General features: G+C 38.7%; 1 protein-coding gene across 8 annotated transcripts in view; it reads left to right on the forward strand.

Annotated features, from left to right (window-relative positions):
* SBF2 (SET binding factor 2) overlaps positions 1-27,036 on the forward strand; it is a 234,386-nt gene that overhangs the window by 73,212 nt on the left and 134,138 nt on the right. For 2 of the 8 annotated variants that reach the window (XM_069016752.1, XM_069016755.1), the window contains exon 1: positions 97-489. The exons of 5 other annotated variants lie outside the window; for them this stretch is intronic. In XM_069016752.1, the coding sequence (XP_068872853.1) occupies positions 304-489 (186 nt within the window). In that variant the 5' untranslated portion in view covers positions 97-303. Of the gene's footprint in view, positions 1-96; positions 490-27,036 lie in introns of those variants that run through there. One more of the 8 variants, XM_069016759.1, reaches the window with a different exon arrangement.

The following is a 27,036-nucleotide window of genomic DNA, read 5'->3' on the forward strand; positions in this document are numbered from 1 at the left end:
GCAGGTGTAGTATATCACCTTCCCTTTCCAAGGGCTGGGATCTGAGAGCTCTGGGAATGCCCCATGAGTTAGCTCAGCTTTTCAGTCTGCAGCTCAGCTGTCTGACACTTCGTGTCTCAAGGAAGCAACTCCGCTGGGCAGCTTCCTATGCTCCTCATTAGATAGCTTCCCCTGCCTAGGTTGTCGGTAGTTTCCTGAAGATACTGGCTCTGCCTCTGTGCCTAAAGCTGGATGTCTTGAAAACATCAGTGGTAATAACTGTAAGGGAAGTTTTTCTGCAGGGAGGGAGGAAGTTATGTCAACATGTTACTGTCTCAGAGGCTGCAAGTTAAAAATGCAACAAACCAGAAAAGCCTACCACCAGCAGCCAGAAAACCCTTAAAAATCCTCAAGGCTTTTCCAAGCCTCATTAAGTATGGCATCAGTAGGAGAACTCAAGGGTCTGTATGCAAAGGATGTGCCAGAACAGGAACTCGTATGCACAGATGTGTAAGTATTTAACATCTGAGTTGGGCAGTACAAAAGCATTGGTAAGTGATGGGTGGCAGGTTAGCTCAGAATTTTGGTGTTGGTTAAATGCATTTGGCTAAGAGTGTACAGGGAGCTGTGTTTGTGTGAAAAATTATTTTGCTTATAGAGCTGAATTCAATCTAAGTATGCTTGTGTGTGTTTAAGTCATGCAGAAATGATCAGCCTTTGTGACTTGCCACCTGTTTTGAGTTAGAGGAAGTCTAAGGTTGTCTGAAGGCACATATTTTCGGGCCTCATTTTCATTGGCAAAAATGCAGGCAGGAGATGCATATTCTTGTTGGAAGAACACTGGCTGGTTACATTTAGGCACTTTCTTAAATTCTTGTATACATTGCATTTAACTACATAGCAAAACTTTCCAGTCTCTTGTAGAAGACTGAATACTTTCCTCGGCAGAGCTGGATACTGTCTTTATGCTCTTGTGAATGTCTGAATTTCAATTTTGTCATCTAGAACATTGATTCTTGAATCACATTCAAATGAGAGTATCACATACTAGCTTTGATTCAATTGACAGATTTAGGATATGAGAATACATCTGTGTGTGTAATCTCACATAAATCTGCCTCTTTAGTCCACAGTGTTATCAACCTTTATTAATGCCAATATTTTTAAACATTATAATTGCATTTTAAAAACCCCAGTCCTCCTTTCTGTCTTGTATCAGTTTCAGGCAGGAACGATTGCTACTAAAAGTGCTCTGCTAATTAGAAATAACTTCTCTGTTTAAATGCTTACAGTGCTTTATCTTGTACAGACTGGTGGTTTGCACTGAGGTGGTCATACTAACATATTCATGCCAGTGGCATACTCTTAAGCACATACATTGCTTGGAGGATTAAGTGTTCCTTATATCATGGAGCTCTTCATAAAACAAACAAACAAACTTCAAGGTTTGGAATGTAATCTCTATAGTGTCACATTGCCTATTTGTCTCTGTACTGCTTATGCAACTGCTTATGCATTGTGCATTTTTAGTCAGAGGAATGTGTGGTGGTTAATTTCAACTTTTGTTTTCAATTTATTTGTTTTATAAGTATAACCCAATTATTTGTCCTTTTGAAAGAGGAGAAACTAAAGATACATACACAAAAATTAGAACTATGCTTTTAGAAGTCTGACATTAATGTACATGGCAGAATGTACTGAAAATTGTAATTTACTGAATTTTCCCATATGTCTCTGTTTTTCATGCTGAAACTTGTCCCTGTTGCCTGGAGAAAGATATATGTTTTGTCCATCATCAAAAACTGTGAAAAACAGTGTCTGGAGGAGGCAGACTGCAGCACAATCAGATGTGCAGATGATGCAAAATTGAGGGGTGCAATTAAATGCAGACATGTTGTTCAGATCAACCTGGACAGCTGAATGAATGTACTGAGAGGAACCCCAGGAAATGCAGCAAATATTTTTGTATGGGTCATCAGTGTAAGTTTATAGAGCTAAATGAAGCCACCATTTGTGTCCAAAACCTCTCAATATTATACTCTGACACCTGGTTCAGTTACCAATTCCATGATAAAGTTTTTGGAGCAGCTCATCTTGGTTTCTTTATTTTGGGGTGTGGAAACCCATAAAAGCATCCTGCTGAGTTGCTGTCCTTTTTCAGAACAGCCACACTTCATTGATCAGCAGCTCCCAGAGTGTGGACAAACAGCTGAAGGTGCCAAACCCCTTGGCTTCTCTGAGCTTTCCATTCAACTGCATCAAAAGAAGCATGGCTGCATCAAAAACACCGTGACCAGCAGGTTGAGGGAGGGGATCGTGCCCCTCTACTCCACTTTCATGAGACCCAACCTGTGGTGCTGCATCCAGCTCTGGGGTTCCCAGCACAGGAAGGACATGGACTTGTTGGAGTGAGTCCAGAAGAGGCCATGGAAGTGATCACAGTCTGGATCACCTCTCCTGTGAGGAAAGGCTGACAGAATTGTGTTTGTTCAGCCTGGAGAAGAGAAGGCTTTGGGGGGTGCCTAGTTGTGGCCTTCCCATACCTGATGGGAGCCTGCAAGAAAGAAGGAGAGAGGCTTTTTACAGGTGCGTGTAGTGAGTGACAGGACAAGGGGGAATGACTTGAATGAGGGTAGGTTTAGATTAGAAATTGGGAAGAAATTATTTTCTTTGAAGGTGGTGAGGCACTGGCACAGGTTGCCCAGAGAAGCTGTGGCTGATTGATCCCTGGAAGTGTCCAAGGCCAGGTTGGACGGGGCTCTGAGACACCTGGTCTAGTGGGAGGTGTCCCTACCCATGGAAGGGGTTTCGACCTAGATGATCTTTAGGGTCCCTTCCAACCAAAATCACTTTATTTTTCTCTAAACTGTTGGCTGATAGGTGTGCTGTATCCCTGTGTAATTCTTTGTAGAGACCCAATTGCACCTTTTCCTCTCTTGGGCCTGAGTTTATTTTTTCACTTCAGCAGCTGGAGAACCAGTGACCAGCATGCCTGGTGTTGCATGCTTCATCACTGATAGAAGACACTGTTAATGATAATAAGTAGAGATTTCTATAGCTGTGAATGGTTCCCATTAAACAGAAAGATTTTTCTATCTGTTGGGTTTGACTGACTAAAAATAACTGTCTGATATGCAGAATTTACAGTGGTGGTATAATTTTTGACTTTATAATGCATTTCTGTTGGTACTAAAAAAAGGAAGTTAATTTTTCATCTAGATAGACTGACCTTGAAAGTTGTGGAATGTAGTAAAGATTACAGCAAGATTATGACATTCTTAGTCAGGATAAATATGCACCATGATGATTTTATGCTTTAGTAAAGTCTGCTAAACCTTCAGCAGCACATTGACAACCATCCAGAGTGAATTTTCATTACACTTATCCAAACAATTTTGATAATCTTAGCAAGCATACTCCATCTTGAGGTTTATTTAGATGAATAATGTTTCAGATTTAGCTGATCAAGATAACTGCTTGGGAAAAAATAGCTCTTTATGTGGAAAGATTGCTGTCCTTTTCACTGCTTGTCTCTGTATTTGCTGGTACTGGGCTCAATAAAAATAACTTTCTCCATCACTCCATGCAGGGTTGGTGGGTGTTTCAGAGACCTGCAAGCCTGGCTCCCACTGAGTGCACAGCCAATTGTAAGAAATGCACGTTCTTCCAGCTCAGGGGAAATTCCGGAGCAAACTGGATAATCTCCCTTGTCTCTTCAACTCTTCTGGCTCTTTGGTTTTTCTACATCTTAACAGGAAACTTCCCCATTGCTGCCAGTTTTCCAGGATTCATCTGTGGGCTACCGCCTGTAGAGCACCGAAGGCATTTTACTGGGGAAGGCATAACATGGCTTTAGCTTCTCTGTCAGACTTTAAACTGTGCATGGTTCAGGAGATTATTTTTCTATAGGCATATTCTCAGTTTTGAAAGAGAAGCAGTTTCTTGGGAAAGGCTGTTGTTTTCATGACTTGTGCCTAGAGGACTTTGCTGTGTTATGGCTAGGATCACTTGGGAAGATGGGAGGTGGCAGACCTGGATGTTTTTGGAAAATTGGACTATACTGGAATGATTCTGCTTTCAGGCTGGTGTGCTGTCCTCTATTGTCTAACGGAGATTGGGGTTGTGACAGGGAGAGTGTTTGTTTCTGAGATCACTTCTGTTCAGGACTCCACATATTAGGGTATTCCTGCTCTTCCTGCTGGTGTGTGAGCTTGGAGATTTACCTTGCCTGCTGGGCCACCATGAATCCTGTTGTCAGCTTTAGTGCTGTATGGGGCTGTTTGCATTGCCAAAGATAGATGGCTTTCCAAAACTGTAATTTGAATAATGAACAGGAGGCCCATAGTGAAATTGTGGATTTGAACTGACCTGATAAATAAGGCATGCCAGTTTTATTCTGCATTCCATAAAAACATGTGGTAAAGGGGCCTGATTTGCATCTCCAGAGATGTTGTCCTGTTTATTCTCAACTGAAGAGATTCTAATTCCTGTACTGTGAGTGACGTTAAACCACCTTGCTGAGAAGTTGAGATTCTTTCTCTTTGTGTTCTTATATCCATGTTTTATTTCTTAGGGTTTCGTGCCACAGCTTTACTGCTCTGCAGAGCTTTGGTGGTTGGTGGTACATTTTCTGTAGGAACAGAATTGTTGCATCTGCCAGGGAAAAGCAGTTTAGGACAAGAGCAAAGGGATTCAATGCAAATGCTGTGGAAGGTTCCATATGATACACTTTTTGCAAAAGGGAAAACAGTAATTAAAAATACAGCTGTTAAAAGCAGATTTATATTCAATGAAACTTGATAATGCTGCTTAAGATTTATCAAGAAGATACGTATCTCTCTATTTGCATACCAATTTCTTATTATGGCGGGACCTAGGATGTGCTTCCCAGGAAAGCAGAGTAAAAATGCTTTCCTGGGCTGCACAGGTGCTCTGACACTGGACAGCCATATCCCTACACAGAGCTGTCCAGGCTTTGAGCATTTGAGTTACGCATTAACTGTGCCCTTGATGCTGCTCCTATAAAGTGGTCACTGTCCAGTTTCCATATTAGCCTGCTTTAGGAAGCAGTCCCACCCCTTTCTGCCTGTGGGCAGGGGAAGTGATACTGGCTTGGGGCTGATTGTGCCTCGAGTCTGTTGGGAAGTCTGCGTGTTGCGTTTCTAAATCTGGAGCAGTGGCACGTGCAGTATAGAAATGATTGCAGTGGTTTCTGCATTGTCAGCTACAGCCTCGCTGGGTTTGTTAGGTTCAAATATGAGCTCAGTCCCTGGGAGACTATTCCCACAACATTCACTTTCCAATGCTCAGACTCAGGCAAGCTGTCTAGAACTGGGGTTGCTCTTGAGTGAAATTAGTAAGTTCCACCCTGGGGACATTCTAAAAGTTCTTCCCAAATGGCAAGAGTGTTGTTGGTCTTATTGATCTATAAGAAATTTTGTTATCAGTTTGTAACCTAACAGGGTAAAAACCAGAAAACTTGAGTCTCTGAGTGAAGCTGAAGGAGGGTTGTTTTTTTGTTGGTTTGTTTTTTTCTCTTTTGTTTCTGGGCTTAGAAAGGAACGTAGTCGATTGAATTCACATCTGGTTGGCTGATTTTCTTCATGGAAAAACTCCAAATTCATTGTGAAGATTAGAGTAAGCGTTTATGGGTTTTCAGGATTTTGAATGGAATTTGAAGTATTGTGTTTTCAAGCAGTGGACAAATCAGTTTTCTCATAGGTATTTGTTCATGTTCTAATTTTGGCATTTCTTTGTCTATTTTCTAATTTTAAAAATTGTTCTATGCTTCATGTTGTGTCTTGGGGATTTCATAATGTACTCACTCTTTTTGCAAAAATGCACACAAATTCATTGAAGTTCCTCATGACTAAAAGTTCTCATCTAAAAATTGTTGCCAAGTTAGTTGGAATCAACATATTTATCAAAACTAAGCTGCTTATTAACGAGAGTGGAATTTGCAAATCATAAAAAATTGATGAGTGTGTTAATATGCACGATTTGCTTTAAAAGAGTACAAACACGCTATCGTACAGTTGCCTTATTTTCTTCATAATAATGGTTAACAAATGTATCTGAAAGAGGGCTCATGAGCAAGATAAAGAAAAATTGGTTAGCCTGTGAAAAGTGCTATCCAGCTAAAAACATCTTTACTCTCAAACTTTATCAATCCCCTCTTTGGCATTTAAATTAATAAATTGCAAATTATATAGGTTGGGGGTTTTTTGTGCAAATTTCTCTGGAATTTTAAATGTCCAGCATTGCAAGACTTCAGAGTTTTCCCTAGTTTTGGCTGGATGTTGTTGACTCGTTTATGGCATATCTCTACATCTTTATTCATACCTATTTCCTATAAGTGTACTGTTTTCCAAGAAGCTCAGATACCGGAATGTCCGGGTAAACTCTTCTTGATCTTCTCTGTTTGAAGACTGCAATTTTTCCTTGATTACAATTATTTCAAATTATGACCTCACTTAGATTCTTGTGCTTTGTGTTTTAGACATTTGTTGTTTTAAAGTGTAAGATTGTATAGAAGTTGTTGTCTGGTCCATGCATCTCTCTGCTTATTCAGTAGCCAAAAATTATGTTTGAACCTTGGTGCTGTTTCATGCAGGCAGACCAGTTAGGCCACATTATTTCATTTCAGAAACCAACCATTTGCCATCAGATTGATAAAAATATCGTAAGTATCTTTATAAAACAAAACAATTGTGTGTTAAGGATACTCAGGAGTGGAATGCAGATGTTATTGATGTACTTAATTACTCATCTTGATAATTGTGGTGCAAATGGCAGCCTCGTAAAATGATTGTGTGGTCATTTTTGAAATTTTAATTGGTTGCTTGAAGACTTGTTGTTTATTCTGGCTAAAGAGTCACAATCACAGAATGAGTCAGGCTGGAAGGGACTACAGTGGTCATCTGGTCCAACCTCCCTGCTCAAGTAGGGTCATCCCAGAGCACATGCCACAGGACTGCATCCAGGTGGTTCTGGAATATCTCCAGTGAGAGAAACTCTACAACCTGTCTGGGCAATCTGCTTAATGCTTAATGGTCACTGCACAGTGAAGAAGTTCTTCCTCGTGTTTAGGTGGAACTTCCTCATGGATCAGTTTCTGCCCATTGCCTCTTGTCCTGTTAAAGAGGATACACCTCTAGATAGGAACTTCACTTCCTAAGGAGCCCTGACAACTTTCTGGCTTTTTTCAAACTATATTGTCTTTGGTTTCAGCAGGAACTTGAATATTGTCAACAGCTCATTGCATAACATCTGTAGACCTGAAATCTAAAGACTTAACTGCATGACAAATTTTTTCTGCCAATGCCAACTGTTTTTGTGAGGAAGACTCGAGGAGGTTTAATTACTATAATATTTCTGGGGCTTTTCCCCCAAGTCCTCCATGCACATCATACAGTCATTGTTTTAATTTCTTTAGAACTCTTTGGTTAGCCTTGTCAAAAGAGAAAAACCCTATGATTTTGTTACAGTATGTTAATCTAGAGACAGAGCTGCCCCAACACAGTCACTTAGTGTGCTGTCTTTTTAATTTCATTTTAATTTCCACCCTGGGTAGGGAAGGAACATCTCCAGACTTGTTAAGACCTTGAAGTGGTTGGGAGAGGATACCAACAGAATGATGCTGTGCTGGATTGATGACCAAGTCCATGTTGTATGAATTCTCCGATGTTGGTCTGGTGCCCCTAGAGTGTTGTCACCATCAAGCTATCATAGTTGATGAAATGAACTTAGAAAAATAATCTTTTAAGATTTTTATTTTCATTTTGCTTAGAAACTCAAGCAGACATCAACACAATCAATTCATTTTGATCATATTTCCATATTTTTTTCCTCACTGTTCTGTGGGGATGTGAATTTTTTATATTACCATACAGAGACGGTGTTGAGGTGTCACTGGTGCTGTAACCTTGTTCTGGAAATGGTTTGTCTTCACTTTGTCCTACAGTTCCCTCTTCAGAAAGCCTTTTTTTTGTGTGGATTTTTCCCCCTTAAGATAAATATTAGAAAGTCTTAACTTTCTCTTGATTAGAATCAATTTTACTTCAATACTCTTGGTGAAGTAGTGGATCCCTTAGAGGGATCAGGAATGGGTAAGATCACTCAAGATCCTGGGTAAATCTAGATCATGATCTCCTATGCAGCCTCTGATGTGTGTTGAAGGCCATTGTGGAAGGGTCAAAAGTTACTTTCTCTTGTAAATTGTTGTTCCTTATGCAGGAGCAGTTCCCTGGAGTTGCTGTACTCAAGGCTCGTATCACGGCATCGTTTTATTGAGATTTGACAATGTTAAGTCTGCAACAGCTTTGCCAAATCTCAAATATCTGTGACCCAATTTTTCCATACTGCTAATATTGCTGAGTTTGCTGCCAAATGAAAACATTTTGAGAAGAATGTCTGCTCAGCATTTCTGAGAATCTGGCCCTGTGACTGTAGTGTCCAGTTGTAGCAATTAGGGAATACCTGTAAGAAGCATCTTCTCAACACCACACAGAAAATTGGTGGCAGGGGCCCAGGGTTATGTGCTGGTTCCCAAGGCAGCAGTTGGTTGCCTGTGTGACTGATCAAACATGTATTGTTTTACCATACAAACACCTCCCTGGATTTCTTTTCTGCTTATGATTGCCCACCCATACCTGTTTTCCTCCTTTCTTAGCAGCAATGAATCTTCTTTGCATGCTTAGCACTGGAGTTAAGAAACCACCTTTAAGTTTCAGCAATGTCAACTCTCAGCAGGAACTTCAGTGATGTAGAGGAAGCTCAGTATGTATTAAATGTGAGTGTTTTCTATCCAAATCACTTCACCTCTTCTTTTATCAGATGATATGCACAGCTTTTCCCTGCTCCTTCACTTTTCTGAAGCTTCTTTTGCTCATTTACAAGTAGCTGCTGAATTTGCAAGTAAAATAGGCAGCAAGGAATTGCAAAGTCATCTTTATATTCCATCTGAATTCACTAATTTCTATAAAATGTTTCTAGTAAATCATTAGCAAGTGGATGTAGCCAGTTGTTCAGGGAGTTGAGTAATTTTCCACTCCCAGCTTTCTATTACTGGGAAGTAGTAGTATCAGTTCATACCCTACTTTCTGGAGTTTGGGGAAGTTTCCAAGTCAGTGTGGAAATACTGGATTTGAAATAGTTCTTTGGTTTTGTATGGCTTTCCGACATGCTGAAAGATGCGAAGTATGTAGCTGAACATCATCTTGTCTCCTTAAACTTGTTTTGAACTAAAATTGTGAAATTTAAAAAAAAAAAAAAAAAAGAAAAAGGGAGGGGAAGACATTTTATGATTCTGTAATGGTTTTGGAGAAGTGCAAGCCATTAGAGCAATTGAAAACAGTTCTTGTTGCATTTAAGTAGTGCAATAGGTCAATGACACTTCGTATGCAAAGATGGTTAGCGAAAATGTTAAGTAAATGGAAGTATTATGGTGCAACTTTTAAATGCATATTGAAGATACATTTAACGTTACTTGAATATTTATAGCTTTTTAATCCTAAGAATATTGGCATCAAATTACAAAGTGCATCATTAAATCTCCATTTTGCTCATGAAATGTGTCTGGTAATTACACAGCTGTTAGCAAGTCATGGGGTTTATAGAAACAAGGATATGATCCAGGCTTTCTGTTTAGCAGTTTTTTTTCCTTCTAGTAACTTGTTTCGCAAAATGTTGAGTTGCAAGCTGTCATTAATACTGGACACTTTTTAAAGGTGCATATATTACTCACAGTATCAAAAGATGTATAATTTTATACATAATCTTGTCCCTCAGCTACAGAGTTTCTACTTCACTGTGGACAGAATGTAAACTGTTAGAGACTTGGAAGACTTCTAGTCAGTGTAAAGATTCCCAGGTTTTTTTTTCATTCCTTGTTTAAATCCTTTGAAAACCAAAGTAGCTACTTCTGCAAATTTCTCCTTTTCTAACTATATTATAAGCAAGACATTGTTCTTGATCTTTGTTTTCTGCTGTACTTTTTACTTTACCCTTCAAGCACAGCTTGATTTGCTGTGTAAGCTGTCTTGGTGGCTGGTGCTGAGCAGTTGGAAGCAGAAGGAGAAAATGGGCAGTAGAATGATAGTTTTGAGGAACAAGTGGACCTAAAGAGTATCAAGATGGGAAGAGCAACTCTAGTTTTAATTGTAACCACATTTATTGGCTGTTGTGCTTTAAACATCACTGTGTCTAGTCATTTAAATTAAATCATGCAGAAATAGATGCATTTTAGTTTAGAAAAAGAAGACCTTGGGTTTTTTTGTGTGTGTTGTAAGACACAAGCTGCTGACATTGCACTGGTAGCTGTGAATACACATGATAGAATATGCCACATTCTCAGTGTTGGGGTGTTTTGTTACATTTTTACCGCCAAGGAAATCAAAGAAGTAAGGAAAAGTCTTTAACAATGGAAATTAAAGATGTTAGTGAAGATCTGAGTTATTTCACCCAAGAATATTAAGCAAACGTTCTTAAAAGTATAAAAGCCTTAAAGCATTTAGCTGATCATGAGTGCACCTTACTGAATGCGGAGTCACCAGAGCAGTGGAAGAACGCCCGGATTGTTCAAATCCCATCCTGTCATTCCAGAAGTTGTAATCACTGCTATTACGGTTAGAGGGTGCGGTCAGTGCTTCAGGCACGAGGTCACGAGTCACACTTTGCTGTGCCAGTTCTATGGAGATGGGTTTGCAGATGTGTAAAGCATTAGGCAGTTTAAATTGCACATAATTTTGTTATTAATGTGTGTTGGAAGATCTTTGTCTTGTACTCTACAACTAAAGAAGTACAAAATGGGATGGTGTTTGTCCCTTATTGTTATGATTTTGTGTTTAGGGGGTTTTCTGATTTTCTTTCTGCAGCATACCAATTTCACTTTTACAATTTCACTTTTACAAGGAATTGTTCATCTCTGAGACTTTTTGGGGTAGGATACTCAATATATGCAAAAAAAATCAAAATTTACAATAATAGAGGGCAAAGATGTCAATTCCCTCAGGACTGAGTTACGGCTACAACATTGCTGTCTCTTTGTGCTTTTGGGGGAATGTTTTTATGGAATGGCAGTTCTCAGTGAGACATGAAATTGAGATACGCCCATTTTAGGCACTAAAGACCTGTCCATGCAAAAGTAGGAGTATTAGCCACTTTGTTTTCCTTAAATCTCTTTCTTGAGTAATGGCATTCTGCCTGTATTTTTCCAGCAGCTTTCCTGTGAAGTGTGTTGTGTCCAGCTTTAAAACAGTTTTGAAATTCCTAAACTGAGGAAAAAGTTTCAAGAAGGGCATATTAGTTGCTCTTCATGAATGGGACACCACTGAAGTGTCTGGTCAAAGTGAACACTGTTGAAACTCAAGCTGAATTGGATTGGAAAAGGTAGTGAAGAGAGTTCTTGAGCTTTCCAAATGGCTACAAAAGAAGAAAATTAATTGAAGAAAATGAATACCTGCATTAAAAAAAAAAAAAAAAAAAGTTTTTCTTAAGTGTGAACAAGCATAAAGGTTCGTGAAAGAGGTACGTAAATTCTTGGTCTAGTTTTTTAAATCTTGGCATGGCTGTGTAAGAGATAACACAAGAAAAGGTTCTGCAGGAGCAGATGTAATTGAAGCAAAGAAAGTTGCTGAGCAGGATTTTTTAAGAAGTCAGTTCAAATTATAGTGCTTTAGTTCCTCAGTATAGTGCAAAACGTAGGTAATTATAAATAGAATGTAAAAAAAAAAAAGATATTTATTAGAGGTTATAAAGGAAATGGTACAAGATAAAGAAATTTTAGTGTCAGAGGTAAGTGAAGAATGGGTCAAAAAGATGTGAGTCACCGGTGACAGGAAGAGTAGGTGGTCAGCTATGGCAGAAAATTACATTTCCTTGGATGCGGGTGGGAATACCAACTGAAACAGACTGTGGATAATGACTCAAGTTTTGGTCTGCCACTCACTCTGTAAACATGTTTATATATCCAGTTCTTACTCTGAAGTGTTGATAGATCTTTGTACATTGCTAATTTTTTTTTTTTTTTATTAAAGGGAATGAAATAGATGGCATGTCTTTGACCTTCCCTTTTTCCCTAGTGTTGCTTTTATCTCTCTGGTTTTGAACCGTAAGACACCTGAATCAGTTGGTGCATGGAGAGCAGGGGGTGTCAGTTCTGTGACTGGCAGTGTGGAGGGAGCTGTTCCACAGCTTTGCTATTACATGTAACACTTGATGGCAACTTCTATGACTTGGAGGTGCTGCTTAGCTGTGGTTTTCAAATTAAGAACACCAGTCTGTGAGCTCTCCCATAACCTAGAGCTCCAAAAAACATTGTCTAGATCCTGGCAGAACTGTTCTCTCTGTTCCCTCTGCCTCATTTTGTTCTGGTGTTGTGGTATGTTTTTCTTTCCTGTATCCGGTGCTCATCCGCTTAAGTCACTTTTTTTTTTGTACATTCACTGTTTAATTCAAATTTTTTTTAGAAAAACGGACATATGGAGGAATGTTTTTAAAATGCGTCAGTTGTTCCATGGTAATACCATGAAGTATTCTCTGGTTTTGTTATGAGAAATGATGAGAAGAGAGCTTAGAATTTTGATGATGTAGTAGATTGTGGTAATTGCTTGGGGAAAGTTATAAACATTTTGAGTAGGCTTGTGTATTAGCCTATATTTGTTTGCTGGAATGGATTCTTTTCCATATCTGCAGGGTACAGAAAGTAAAACCGGGTCTTTAAAAGCACTGCACAGAAACAAGAAAGTCAATGTACTCGTATAGTTTTTTTTTGAGAAATCCCGCCCCAGGTGAAGGACTTTGCATTTCCCTTTGTTGAACTTGATGAGAACTTCTTTATAGGTGAATTGATTCTGGTCACTTTTTAAACATCTCCTCCTAAAGGGCACCAGAGCAGAAATTCCCAAATGTCACAAGTCAAACAGATGAGGCAGAAAAATGGCTTGGGTGAACAGGGATCTTGTCTTGGGAAAAAGGTGAAAAAAGGGAGGTGTGTGCTGAATGGAAACAAGGTCAGGTGTCATGGAAAGAATACAGAGCTGCTGCTTGCCACTGTAGGGAGAAAATTCGTGTGGCTGGAGTTGAAGCTAGCCAGAACAGTAGGGGACAATAAAAAGAGTTTTTTTAAAAAATGTTAATGGCAATAGGCAGTGTAAAAATAACATCAGCCCATTACAGGATGAGGATGATCACCACAAACAGGGACATGGGCAAGGCAGAGGTATTCAATGAATTTTTTGCCTTTGTCTTCAAGAAGGATGATGGACCAAGGGTGGATGGTGAAGGATCTGGAGGAGAAACCATATGAGGAGCGAGCGGCTGAGGTCACTTGGTCTGTTCAGCCTCGAGAAGAGGAGACAGGGGAGACCTCATTAGTTACAACTTCTTTGTGAGGTGAAGAGGGGCAGGTACTGATCTCTTTTCTCTGGTGATCAGTGACAGGACCTGAGGGAATGGCCTGAAGCTGAGTCAGGAGAGGTTTAGGTTGGATATCAGGAAAAGGTTCTTCACCCAGAGGGTGATTGGCACTGGAACGGGCTCCTCAGGGCAGTGGTCACAGCACCAAGCCTGACAGAGTTCAAGCAGTGTGTGGAGGGTGCTCTCAGGCACATGGTGTGACTCTTGGGGATGGTCCTGTGCATGGCCAGGAGTTGGACTTGATGATCCTTTTGAGTCCCTTCCAGCTCAGCATATTCTATGATTCGATGATGAATTCAAGAATTGAGCCCTATTAAAAAGAAATGAGCACATAGCTCTGGCTTTACATGGAGAATTCTTTTTGTTCTGGGTGAAATGTAGTTTACAGAATGAAGTACAGTGATTTTCTGACCACTTGCAGAAATGTGTAGGCCTGTGTTTATGACTTGAGCTCTACACTGGTGTTTTCAAGCTGTAGCAGCTGAGATTTTTAAGGACATAGTTAGTATCCTAAATAACCTGGGGGGTAGGGAATACTGTTTCATGAAGAACAGTCTGTTGGTTTCTATTTTGGTGCAGATCTGTGCATAATCAAAAAATCATTCTGGCAATCTACTCTGAGTTTTATCTGTGTGGGCCAAAACCATTAGATGGAGTATCTACTGCCTGCTACACCTTTTTGTAAGAGAAGGAAAGAGTTTCTTAAGACGCATGGTGTTGACTAGGAAATATGGAAATAGCAGGAAATTTTTGTAATGTTTTACAGGGTCCTTGAATCCCTAAATACTCTGAAAGATTCCTTTTCTTCTGTGCTGCTGGAGGTTGTGCGTAGGACACTGTTGTTTGCTGTTCAAGTGTCGTAGGTCAACACATGTTTCCTGGTATCCAACTGTTGAAAGGGGGGGGGGTTTGCTTGTTTTTTGGTTCTGTTTTTTTCTAATGTAACCCATACACACATTGTCAAAGCTCATCTATTATTCTTCTAATGTTTGTCCAATACTACATAGTTATTTTCAAATTTTCACTTGATTTGTTTGGAGTTTACAGCAAATACTTTTCGTATTATTTTTCTTTCATATGATCTGTTTCATATTTGGGAGACTTAGGAATGTAGGAAACATTGATGCACCAGGAAATGCTGCCTGCAGTAGGGTATTTCTGCTCATCTTGTATCATTTCTCCTGAGACAAATGAATGACTGGGCTAATATTTGTAGGCAGCTTTGCAGTCCTTGCTGCTCAGACAAGACCATCATGTCTGAGATGTTGTCATCATCGGCGCTTACACCGTGGTCATCATCCTGCCGGCATCCGCTGTGTCTCGGAGTGCCATTTCATAAACTCCTTCCTGATAAAACCAGATTTTAGTTTTACTGTGACCTGCTAGATTGAATTTTATATTTATTTGATTTTATTTTACTTTATAGTGTTACTCTGAGTGTATTGCTAAGATATATGTTATTATTTCTCTACCAAAATGTTATCAGGCATTTTCTGTTGTTTAAAGCAAAGGCTTCAAACTTTTCATGGCCTTGTAGGAGTCAATGTTGAACTATTAATGCATTTTAGACCTTAGATTTCATTCTTCTTTCAAACTAGACCATAGCAGCAGTGGTTTACTTGGCTGTGGGTAACTTCAGACAGTTTCAGAGTCTTCTAGAGATGGCTTTTGCCAATATAGTAATATTTTATTTTAGATGAGGAGAAAAATAAAAGAGCCAAAAGTACTTCCGTGTTCCACTGGAACAGCGTAGAATTTATTTTTAGTAGTTAAGAAAAATCCCAAACGTTTTCAGGTGATTTTTATGTTGCCTGTATCATGAAAGAGTAAGTTGTCATTCTTTTAAAAGAACATGCTGTCCTTTTGGATAGCTGTATTGCACAAGTGATGTCCAAGGCAAAAGTGTGGGGTTTTTTTTCTTGTTTTATTTTTTATTTTTCCTGCAGATGGCTTCCTCTTGGGTATAATTTGGAATAAAATTCAGTACTGTTAAGTGTTTTGGCTCTTTATTTTATTCAAAGTATGTAAGACATTACAGATGCCTTGAAATATTTCTATTTCCTCTGTATGCTTATGGGACAATAGAAGGGAACCCCCCATGGTTGACTAGTGTTTCTATTTTTATATATAGGAGTACCACTAACATTTGATTAATTTGGGAAACATGTTAGTTATTTAATGTTTTCATTGAGATTATGTTCTTTACAATGTAATTTTCCATGTATTAATTCCTACTATTCAATAACCTATTGTGTAGTAATTATTTGGTAATAATTTGACATGTATATAACAAAAATGTATTTTCCCCATCTCTTGTGCAATTTGCATGATAAAGATGTGGTTTCTGTTTCTGCTCCCTTTATTTTACAAGATGCTCTGTAATTGTTGATGTTTAGTGATGTTTAGTTTCAGAGCACAGTAAGGGCAGCCGAGGTCCCTTTGGATATGAAAGACTGGAATTATCCCACCAGTAAAGAAGTAAAGAGAGGGCCCTTTCTGGGCATCCTGTCCCTGCAGAGGCCACTTGTCTGCAGCTGAAGTGCAGTGCTTGTGTTTTGTCTGCACTTGTTAACCCGCTTGGGACAGAGGAGGAAGGGCATGGTTTTTCTGAGCAGTGAAGTTACTGGCTTACATTGTTCAGTTCTCTTAACATGGCATTGTTTTAATTAGTTACCAATAACTGGCATTTATAAGCACTAAACCCTTTTGCAAATATTGAGTCTGACCAATTACTTTGCATTGAATTATCAAGACAAGATAGAATTATCGAATCCCTACCGATCCACTTGAAAAATATTTATTCCTTCATATACAATCCTACTCAAGACTTTCCAAGAACCAAATTTTATGGTATGAAATGATATAATGTTTTGGATATGTTGCACACAAGCAATGAAGTTTACTTTGTTTTTGAAACATTTCAGTTTATTTTAAAAAACTCTTTCCCCCCTCTCTTTGGCTTCACAGAGGAGACCATATGTGATACATCAGCTTATTTAGTCTGACTAGAGTCTATTAATTAGCACCACTGATTTGTGATACATGTCCAGCAATTCTAGTTATTCCAGCTAGTTTCAGTCCTGTCCAATTTGATAGTGTTCCTGAGATTAGGATGAAACCAGAGCATCTCCTGAGCTTAAGGGAATTGATTGCACTGATGATGCTAACATGCCATATGCTACAAAGGAAAATAAACAAGTAAAATAAATCCCTGGATCCCTCTCAGCTTGATTTGGTAGAAAATTCCTTCTCAGCCCTTGATTTGGCATGCAGTTTATAGTCACATAAGCAAGACAGGCCAGCCAGACTTCTCTGTAAGTACCTGCCAGCTCCATGAAGGGCTGGATCGCTGCCACTGGCTCTCTTGCACAAACTCGGATGTCCAATTAGGTATCCAGGTGGAAATGCTGTCTAAATCTCTATGCTTGAATGGTTGAAGCTCTGAAGTATGAGATCTGATTATAGTTGTATAATAATGTAAAGCTTCAAGTGTTATGAGCACGTTCAGCCCCTGAAAATGAAAGAACAAGAGGTTTCATATACAGATTTCCAGGGCCCACATCGGTCTGAGCTGACTTGTGCCGACACACATGGGCGAAATAATTTCTCCAAAAGCTGTTCAATTTTATTTGAAGGACTCCATCTCCAGCTGAGGGGAGCATAGTGCTTACTCTGATAACCTGACCCTGTTTTCCATCCCCTTCACTGACTAGAGTGTGACATCTTATTTTGAGATTTGAATTTTTATGATAATGAATTCCGAACACTTATCTAAAATCCTCTTACTAGCAAACACCTTATCTACAAATAAGCACTCTATAATGTGTTTCTCAACTCTCTGCAATGAACTCCGAAAACTGAGCTCTTTTAGACTCATGGTATGACACTTGTTTTCCAGCCCAAGTGTTGGGGCTTTTTTTGTCTTACTTGGAAAATTCTCTTTTGTATTCTCTACACCATGTTCCAGAGTGATTTTTTTGGCAGTTCTTTGACTGCCCATTAAGGACACATGGGACAGGATGAGGCTTTTTTAGCTGGGAGCAGAGTTGGGTATTAGATAATGCTTCTTCAGTGGAGGTGACTTCACTATGTGTGTTGCTGGTAGCAAAGATGGGTTATCTTTTCCAGTCTGTCAGCAGGCTTGTCTTTTAATCTATGGAATGTGCTTTTAAAATATAATTGCCACAAAGCATCAAATCAAACACTTTTAAGAAGGAAAAAAAAGTCCGGGTAGACTTAAGTGGTTGAGATTGTATTTATTAGTGGCACTGTATTGCTCTTGCCCCACCCCCCAAAAATCATTTGAATGCCTTGTTTTTTACAGAAACGTATCAGTCATAATTCTGTTTGTATCTTTGATTTTTGTCTCTGGTACAGCTTTAAATTGCCGTCTGTTAATTTACCTGAGTTGACTCCTGTGCTGAACTAGTCAATAATTTCCTATGGGCATTCTTTTTTACCCTCTTAAAACATAAAAATGATGTCTCTGGTGTCTAGGCCTCTGGGAATTCCTTCTTTTGGAATATTTAGTGGTGAAGAACTCCTCAGTTCTTTTCTGCTGCATGCAAGTTACTTGAGCCAGTTTGCTTGAAAATATTGACTTTTATCAGAGGTGCTCACATTCTCTCTTTTAAACTTTTTTTTTTGTTCCAGTAACATCTTGCGACAGAAGTCTGTTCCCCCATAAAAACTTCTGATGCTCTGTTTTAATTACCATGTGGTGGAGAATACAGAACATGCAAGCTGCAGTCCTGTGGCGATTGTGCAAAACTCCAAACGTGGAGTGCACTGGAGAACTGCCAAAAGGGAGGAAAAGTGGCTGCCATGATTAGATAGGAACTTAAAAGCACAAACTTCCTCAGTGCCAAACCTCTCTCAAGCTTCATTCTGATGAGTTTTGGAATCTCATAGTGCAGAAACTGCTACATTCAGCAAGCCTACCTGGAGGAAATAGTCTCTTGCTCAAAGTAGCTATTTCCTGGCATGCCAGCTGTGTGCATGGAAGCATCTGCAGTGGCACAAAGCCTTTTTGTTTACAGTGGGGCTTTTGGCAGGCACGCTCTCTTACCACACCCGTGAGAGATATCCTGTAGTGCAGGCCAGCACTAATGCCCACTGGTTATTATATATTCTACAGGCCCCAGTGTTGTGGGAAGAGAGGACAAGTATGTCTCATATTGTTGATCCCAGTTTTCTGCACAGGAAACTGAAACTCAGTGGAAAGCACCAAACTTTTCAGCTGCCTTTCCTTGCTATTTATTTTTCTGTGTTCTTGGTGAGAATGTTGACAGGAAATACATTTCATATTTTTCTTATTTAGTGCTGTGGAAATGTAGAATTCAGTAGTAGCAGCCGATGTACGGAACTTTATTGGTGGGATATGTTCATATTGCAATCCAGTTGTTTGGTTGGTTTTTTTTTTATTTTAGCTCCCATCCTAGTCTTTCACTTACATAAGATGTTTCTTTGTAAGATTTTTTTGTCACATTTATTTTTTCTATGTTTATGTACTTTTCTGTTTCCTTGTAGAAATTCACACCTGCAAAAGGGGAAATCAATTGTGACCTTAAGTGGGAAACAATAATATGACTCATATAAGAAGTATTGTTAAATTCCCAAAATTAACAGACCAGAAATGTACTGCCCTTTCTATAGTTTCCTTTGTTTATTTTTAATTTAAGTTCTGGCTGACTCAAGCTTTTGGTGCAGTGAGCTGCTCTAGTTCTCTCTGTCCTTTGCATGTCTGGTGGATCTGAGGTTGATGGTGAGCAGGTAGTGTCAGGCATGGTGCTGCTGGGAATGGCTGCATTTGACCAGGTGGAGGTTTTAGGATGTGGGCCTGGGAGTGCTCTCCCTTCAGACCTTCCACATGGCTATGGGGCTCATGCTGGGCTAGGCGAGTGCCAAACCATTTTAACTTCCCCAGCTGCATCATGAAGGGGTATATTTCGAAAAGAAGTTGATTTATCAGTTTGCACTGAGCACATGCTTTTCAGGGAGTTTTAGGTATGTATTACCCTTTCTGTGGTTTGCTCTATAAGTGCATGTTCCAGTTGAATTTCTGCTGTTTTAAGAGCAAATTCTGACATCTAACTAATTTGCTGATTTCAAGACTTCCTGTTCTGTATTTTGTCATCTTGAGGCTGTTGGCATCTCTTTTGAAATCTCTTAAGTCTATTTTGCTGCAGCAGTCCCAGGCCTTTCAGTCGCTGGGCCTCTGTCGGGTCACATCAGCGTTCTTTTCAGTGTACACTGCATTGCCACGTGCTTACACACACTGTGCCCAACACCCACGTGCTTTTTTCTGAGTGTTGAGACTTGAACCCATCTCTGGCAGATACATTCTAAGGAGGTATAAGATGATGGATACAAAAATCCTAACATATATTAGCACAAGGCTCCTTGTGCCTTTTTTACAATTGCTAGAGAGCAACAGACTCTATCTTTGAACTTTAGCATGGTGTTAGCAGTGTGGTTTAATATCTGATTGTGCAGGTGTGAGCTATAAAAATGAGATAATGAGGACTTTGTGTATTACAGTAGTATTTTATAGAACATTGACCTGAGTTGTCTGGAGTAGGATTAATCATTAACATAAATAAAAATTTACGTTTGTGTAAATAGCTTACTGTGTGCCAGTTGTAATTGTTGAGTGATGTATGTTAATTACCCTGCTATATTTTTTTTGGACATTCAACCAATGCAATAATTGTAGGTGCTGTATGTATTTTAACACTAGTTTATAGTTTACAGTTTATCTAGTGAATTGGTGCCTTAGGTTTTACCTTTTATATTTTTCAAATCCTGTACTGCCTAGTGTGTAACTGAAGTTTCTTGTGGCCTGTTAGCTGCTGTTCTCTCATGCTGGTTAGACATAACAAACCTCTCTAGGTTTCCACCTCAGGGACACCAGGCCCCAAAATGCGTAAACTAAAAGCCTCTGAAGTAGGGCAAACTTGGGGTAGTTACATCATGAACTAGAGTTGTAATTGGAGGATTAACCTTGATATGCAAATGGACCAAACTTACAAAAGTGTGAAGAACCTGTGACCCAGGGTCCATCTGGGGCATAGCCTTTTGACTGCCCAGGGTGCACCTTTGAAGGCCCTTCAAATAAATACCTCCTTTTATTCTCTTATCTTGTCTAGTCTCTGTTTTCAGGTGGCCATCTCAGGCATCAGAATGAGTTGGGAAGTCACTGAAGTCTGGAAAACATTTATGGCTGCTGTTGTAACATGGTGCTACTACTGCCAAAAGAGAAAAACAAAGAAGGAAGGAGAGAGAGAAAGAAGAGGAGGAAGAAGAGTGTATTAGGCAGAGTTCATATTTCATGCTTCATTGATAATTGTGCATAAAATGCTCAATTATGTTTCTAAATGGAAAAGGTATTTCTAGGTTTGTCTACCTGAGATGACTACCAATCTTTTAAAAGATCAGGGGTCATTAAAAATAGGAGTAAAACTAAGTCCCAAAACAAAAAAGCAAGCAAGAACCCCCCCAAACAAATTAATTATTGTTATAGTGTCACAATGCGTTTTCCAAACTACTCCTGAACAATGGTTGTTGAAAAGGATGAGTGGCACAGATGCTTCTTTATCTACTTTGTGATGAAAATTAAAACACAAGCATTTAATACAAGGAATCTGTTTCTTTGATAGTGATATTCTTTTATAGTCCTTCTTTAAGTATTTGAAATATCAGAAATTCTCCTTCCATACTGTCTTTTTGTCTCATAACCAAACACAGGGCATTCACTTGAACTTCTGTATTCACTAACCTGTGCCTGAAGTATAATTTGCTAAAGTCATGTCTCACTTGAATTTATTGCTCCATTATAATTGTCTTCTTTGCTTTCATGTTGAACACCTAATTTCCAGACTTCTCTTATTCCTTTGACCAGTGGTACCATTGGCAGCAATTATTGCTGAACAGCAATGATTGCTTCGTAAAAGAAATTCTGAAGTCAGGCCCTGTGTTCCTGAATTTAAGTTGCAAGACCCAAGTTTAAATTATGACTTTTTAACTCTTTGATGAAGTTTGAAATGTATGTTTTAAAAAAAAGTACTTAAAATTTTCTGGTCTTAAGTATGTGCTTCAGACACCTAATGTATGGATGTTTGGGTTGATGTACAGATGTACACCTGAGAATTCCTGGTTGTATATCCACAGCTTCATCTTGCTCACTTTACCTAAGGTAGCCCAGAGCATGGTGTTGGGTTTTACTGGGGTCCAAGGTTCTCAGAATTTTAAGATTTCCATAAGATTATCTTGATAACACCTGGCTGAAAACAAGAGGATGGGCCACTGTTTAAATAGGTTAAAAAAATAAAAAATTATTTGCACAAACCCACCAATTCCACATTCTTACTAAACTTCATTAGAATAGAGATGTTGGAAGTTCTGTTTGTGAAGAAAACCCCATTCAATGCCATCATTATTCCTGTACTATTTCTGAAATAAAGGCATTAGCTTGCAGTACTTACCCATAAATCACCATTTCTGTAGTCTAGCCTGGTTTTGTTCAGAAATGGTCAGAAGAGTATTTGACAGATTTTTGTTGTTGTTATTGTTTTAAATAAGCCACTGGAATGGCGATACTAAGTGTTCTGAAAACACAAGAAGGAACTGTTTTCCCAGTGGGTGTAGTTTTCTTTTGAAAAGCCAGTTCACTTTTTTTTTCAGAAGATAAACTGGGAGTACAGTTGCTGTACGAATGCCTCTTACAAGTTTGAGTTTTCATTATAGCAGCTCATTGAGGAAAGGTGTTTAAAATTGCACGTTAAGAGGTTTTAAAAAGGCAAAGCAATGAAGTTGAAACTGATTTTTTTTTCAAGTGCATGTATGGATGTGCACCCAGGATTATATATTTACTGATGTGTGGAGGGGAGAGATTAACCTTGTTGAATTTCAGTAAAAGACTTCTCTGTCTTTGACTTTGGAGGATGAATTAACTGGTTTTAGTTGAGATGTTCCCACATATTTTAAGTTTTCTTGCTTTGTTGAACTTTGCTGCAGGGTCTCCGTGACAACCTTGAGCATCTGGTTGTTGAGGATCACTTTAATCTGCAGCTCCAATTAGAGAATACCTCATCTGTCACTTGTGCAGGATTAGTGCCATTGAGAGATCTTTCAGCAACTTTCAGCCTTAGGAAGCTCAAGAATGTGGCTGAGGATCCTTCCTCTGAGAAGTTTCTTAGTGTCTGTTTTCACATGGCTTTAAGCATTTGAGTGAGGAGCTGAGGTGGAAATTTCCTCAGTACCTGGGGAGGGTCTGTCCCAGGCAAGGAGTGGAAGGATTATTCATAATAGAAATAATTCACAAGCAGCACAGTTCACAGGCGCCACAAGGTGATTGTGTAAAGGTTGCTCATGGAGAATGCTGCATTTCAGTTCATTTCAAGGTAGACATAAAAAAAAAAAAAGGCCTTTATTTTCTTTTATATTTCTTTATAGCTGTAGGATTAAGAGCTATTGATTTCATTGTGAGTGGGTTTAATTGTTTACAGTTGATCATCAGAATATTCTGCAACACTGGCAATGGGCTTTTACCTGGAAACAAGTTGGAGTGTACTTTAAGTGCCTTTTATTTTAGACCAGGGAAAGCATAAATACATGGTTTCTTAGATACAAGGTATTGAAAGGCAGGAAGCTGTTACAAAATTCAGTCTATATTTTGTGGTATGTTTACTTCCAGAGATATCCAAAGCTCCAAGCGTTTCTCCATATTTACAGCTTTGTAACATTGCTTTTTTATCATGCCAGTGAGCGTTGTAATTGTTTTGTTTTGTTTTGTTTTAAGTAGAGGTATGCATCTGAGAAAGAAAATTCCCTTTGCCAAAATTCCATACATAAGTGAACGGAGAAATGGTGAAATACTCAGCAGCTGGTGCTAGGTCATGCAAGTCCAGATGGAACAAACTTCCTTCACATAGTGTCCAGAACATGGTTCTTTATTTTTAGGGAGGTTTGCAGGAAAGATGATGATGATACATGTTAAAAACAAAGCACAGTTACTTGAATAGTAGGAGCCTACAGAAGCAGGCTTAATAAAATGAATCTTTGTGCCTAGAGTGCTTCAAAGGAGAATTAAATGTTTGATGAAAGAGTTGAATTGGAAAGTGGATATCTCTGTCAGATGTCTTAAATTTTAAAATCATTTTGGGATCTTTTAATTCAAGTCTAGTCAATGGAGTTGAAGGGTTTTCTATTTTATGTGCATCCTAGATGGCTTTGGATTTTATTAGACAAGGAACAAGTGCACAAATCTATTTTGAAGAAAAAAACTACAGTGTGAGAATATATTTTAAATATAATTGTTTAAGGGCAGGATTCTGTAATGGTATGTCACAGACCTTGCCTCCTGGTCTGTGTAAACCCTTCACAAAATGCTTTCAAAGGATGACTCACAAAGAATGTATCATGTTGTAAACTTTCTGAACAAGCTTTTTCCCCTTTCTACCTCGGTAGTGCCATCAGAGGTGGTGGATTTCTGATGGAAAGCTGACAGATCATTGATACAGAAAACAATGTAAAGTGCAGAGAGAGCAGTGTGTGGCTACACAGACCCAACTAGAATATTAGTTCGAGTTTTTGTTGTGGACTTGGTTGTGCTCGGGCTGCAAGCCCAGAAAAAAGTTAGGAATTTCCAATGTGTAGTTCAGCAGCTGGGTAATTTCTGAGATGTGGATATTATAGTAATTTCTGAGATATGGATATTATAGTTTTGCCATTATAAGGATACAAAGGACTACAATTTTTCTTTAATGGAACTTGACCACTTTATAATTACTGTTCATTATCATAATAATATTTAATTTTCATATTCACAGTAACCAACAGGCCTTCATCCTAGGAATTCTAATTTCTCCAGTGCTTTAATAGAAGTTGTGGCTGTTTCAACATTTTCTTCAGTTTTTCAACAGACTTTAGAGTGTTCCCCAGGGAAGTTGTCATGGCCTCAAACCACTGGGTGTTCAAGCCCATCTTTGGATACACTCCAGAATCTCGATGTCCTTTTTGAAGTGAAGGCACACAGGATGATCTGCTCAATGACCTGTCCCTTCCCATTCAGGATGTCCTAGGATTCTGTGGTTCTAGACATCAAACCTGTATACAGTATATCTAAGGGATATGCTGATTTATGCAAAGTATTTATTTTAATAGGGAAGGACAAGGCAGGCAGTAGCAGTACAGCTGTGGCTCTAGGTTAGCAAGAAGGAACAAATCCATGAATCAAGCAAAGATGATGTTTTTAGCTTATAAAAATTGGAAGAAAGAAATGTCACTTTTAAACATTGATTAATCATGTCTAGACTTTAGCAAGAAGGCTTATGGTGATGACATACAAATTTTTTAAAGGCAACAAACCCAGTTATACTGGTTTAAAACACCATACATCATTTTTAAATGTCTCATTTCTTGTTTAGTCTGAAAGCATTTATGGGAATAATTAAGAGTAAGTTCTTTGCTTCAGTGGGCACCTGTAGGTTCAAACAATGCGTAAAGTGTAATTTCAGCACCTGCAGTATAAGATGTGTTGTGTATTCTCCAGTGCAATTTCTGCATATCTGCAGCAAATTGTAGAAGGTGATCAGTTGTAACATGGAGTCTGTTTGAAGCACTCCCCCACCATTAGGGGCTTATTCTTAGAAAGAGTGAGTTGAACAATCTGATTCATTCTGATTTTCACTGTCTTTGATAGAAGTTGTAGTCTACTTCCAAGAATTCTGGCAAATAAGTGAAACAATATGGAAGCGTGTTTGTTCCTAAACTTCTGGGTTTTTTCTTGTTTACTGGAGAAGCACATGACCTTTGGATTATATTCACAGTGATGCTTTGTCTGTTTTGGTATAGCATCTGGTTTGGTAAGGAAACATTTTCCTGTTCTTAGTAGCCAGAGAGTGCTGGTAATCATACTGGAGAGTAACTTGTATTTACACTAATTTGGAAAGTTCTTCTCAGTGTTGCTTGCATTTCAAATATTGCGCTAATATTTATTACCTTATTTTAAGGAAACTGAGAAACAATCATTGTTTAATCTCTTGGAGGAGCATGTTGTCTTTATCCTCAATCTCTTTATTTATAAATTCCTTCTAGTTTATTTGAAAACACAGACTCTCTGTGTAGCCAGTGGATGTACTCTACTTCAGCTGTTTTCCTCACAATCACTACAGCAATCACTAATTGTTGTTTTCTAGTAAAATAGTTAAATCTAGGAAACATGTTTTATACACAAGATCACTTTGAAATTGGGAAGAATTCTCACTGTGACATGAGTAGATTTTAGACATGCATAGATTGAGAGATTGCTGTTGACGGCAGCCTGCCCAGATCAAAAGTCTCCTCTGATAGTTAGAAGTTCAGCTGTTGGGTTTCCCAGTTTACTGGGCAGATGTTGGTATAAATTTTAAGCAGCAGACCTGCTAATAATCCATTTTTACAATAAAAAGAGTTCTTTTTCAATAACTCCAAAGAGCTTCTGTGTCTTTAGTAGGGTAGGATTTGGAATGGGCAGAGTGATGCTTTATCCAGGAGTTCCAGACACTCAGAAATCTGAGAGATTGGTGTTCCCAGGTGTGAGACGGGGCATGAACTCTAAAGGTGAAGGGCAGTGGCACCAGCAAGGAGCTCCTGTCAAGACTGAGAGACTTGGCAGATCTGAAGGAGTGTTGAGATTGTAAACTGGAGCATTTGGACCTTAAGCCGAAGCTAGTTCTGCATGAACAGCCTTAATTTGACCTACCTTGTATGGATAAATTGGTTTAAATGGCATATTGCAGGAAGGTTTTTTTAATTATTAGGCTCTTACTGCATTCTTTGCATTTTGGCTCATATTTGTTGAGCAAACAGCAATTCACAGTTTTGGGGGTTATCTTGTTGAACTGTGGATTCCAGGCTTCATTTATTACACAGACACCCCTCAAACTCTGCAATGCATAGAGAACTCTTAATAATTTTTTATTGTCAAACTTTGTAATGATGTTTTTGTTATAATGTCTTTGTATATTGACCATATTACATTATCTTTATAGCAGTCCTGCAAGATTAATAGCAGTATCTTCTTATGTTTAACTGACATGGGATGAAAAACAAAAGGAGATTAGGCCACTGTTATCAAAATCATAGACTAATACTGGATGCTTAGCTTGGAATGACTAGGATGTCTTTTCACAGAGTACTTTTTGATGTTCAGAGCAGTTATTCCCAGATGTAGAAGGGAGTGCTTCGCACTTCTAAGGATGAAGACTCACAAGTGTTAAGCTGACTCTCTAGAATTTGAAGAATGTAACATGAGAAAATTTTGGGTTGGAAGATTTTCCCAGGATCATAAAAGAAACTGTATATCAGAGGCAGAGTTTTAACTGCTGTTCACCTAAGACTACCCAGGTTTTATTGTAGAGGTTCTAAAGATGAATCTGTAGGAAATGTTTGTTTACAACTTACTCTCTGTGATCTTTCAGTCTTTAACATCTGTCTAGAGGAATGAAGCAATTTCTGGAAACTTGAGATCTTGACCTATCTCTTTGGTTCCTTTGGTATCTGCATTGTTTAAAAATTCTAGGAATCTTATTGTGGGTTTTTCTTATTATTACTACTAATACATACAGGGTTTACTGCTTTTTTGTCTAAATTCTATGTTTG

This window comes from Aphelocoma coerulescens, chromosome 5 (genome assembly GCF_041296385.1).
Source record: "Aphelocoma coerulescens isolate FSJ_1873_10779 chromosome 5, UR_Acoe_1.0, whole genome shotgun sequence".
NCBI lineage: Eukaryota > Metazoa > Chordata > Aves > Passeriformes > Corvidae > Aphelocoma > Aphelocoma coerulescens.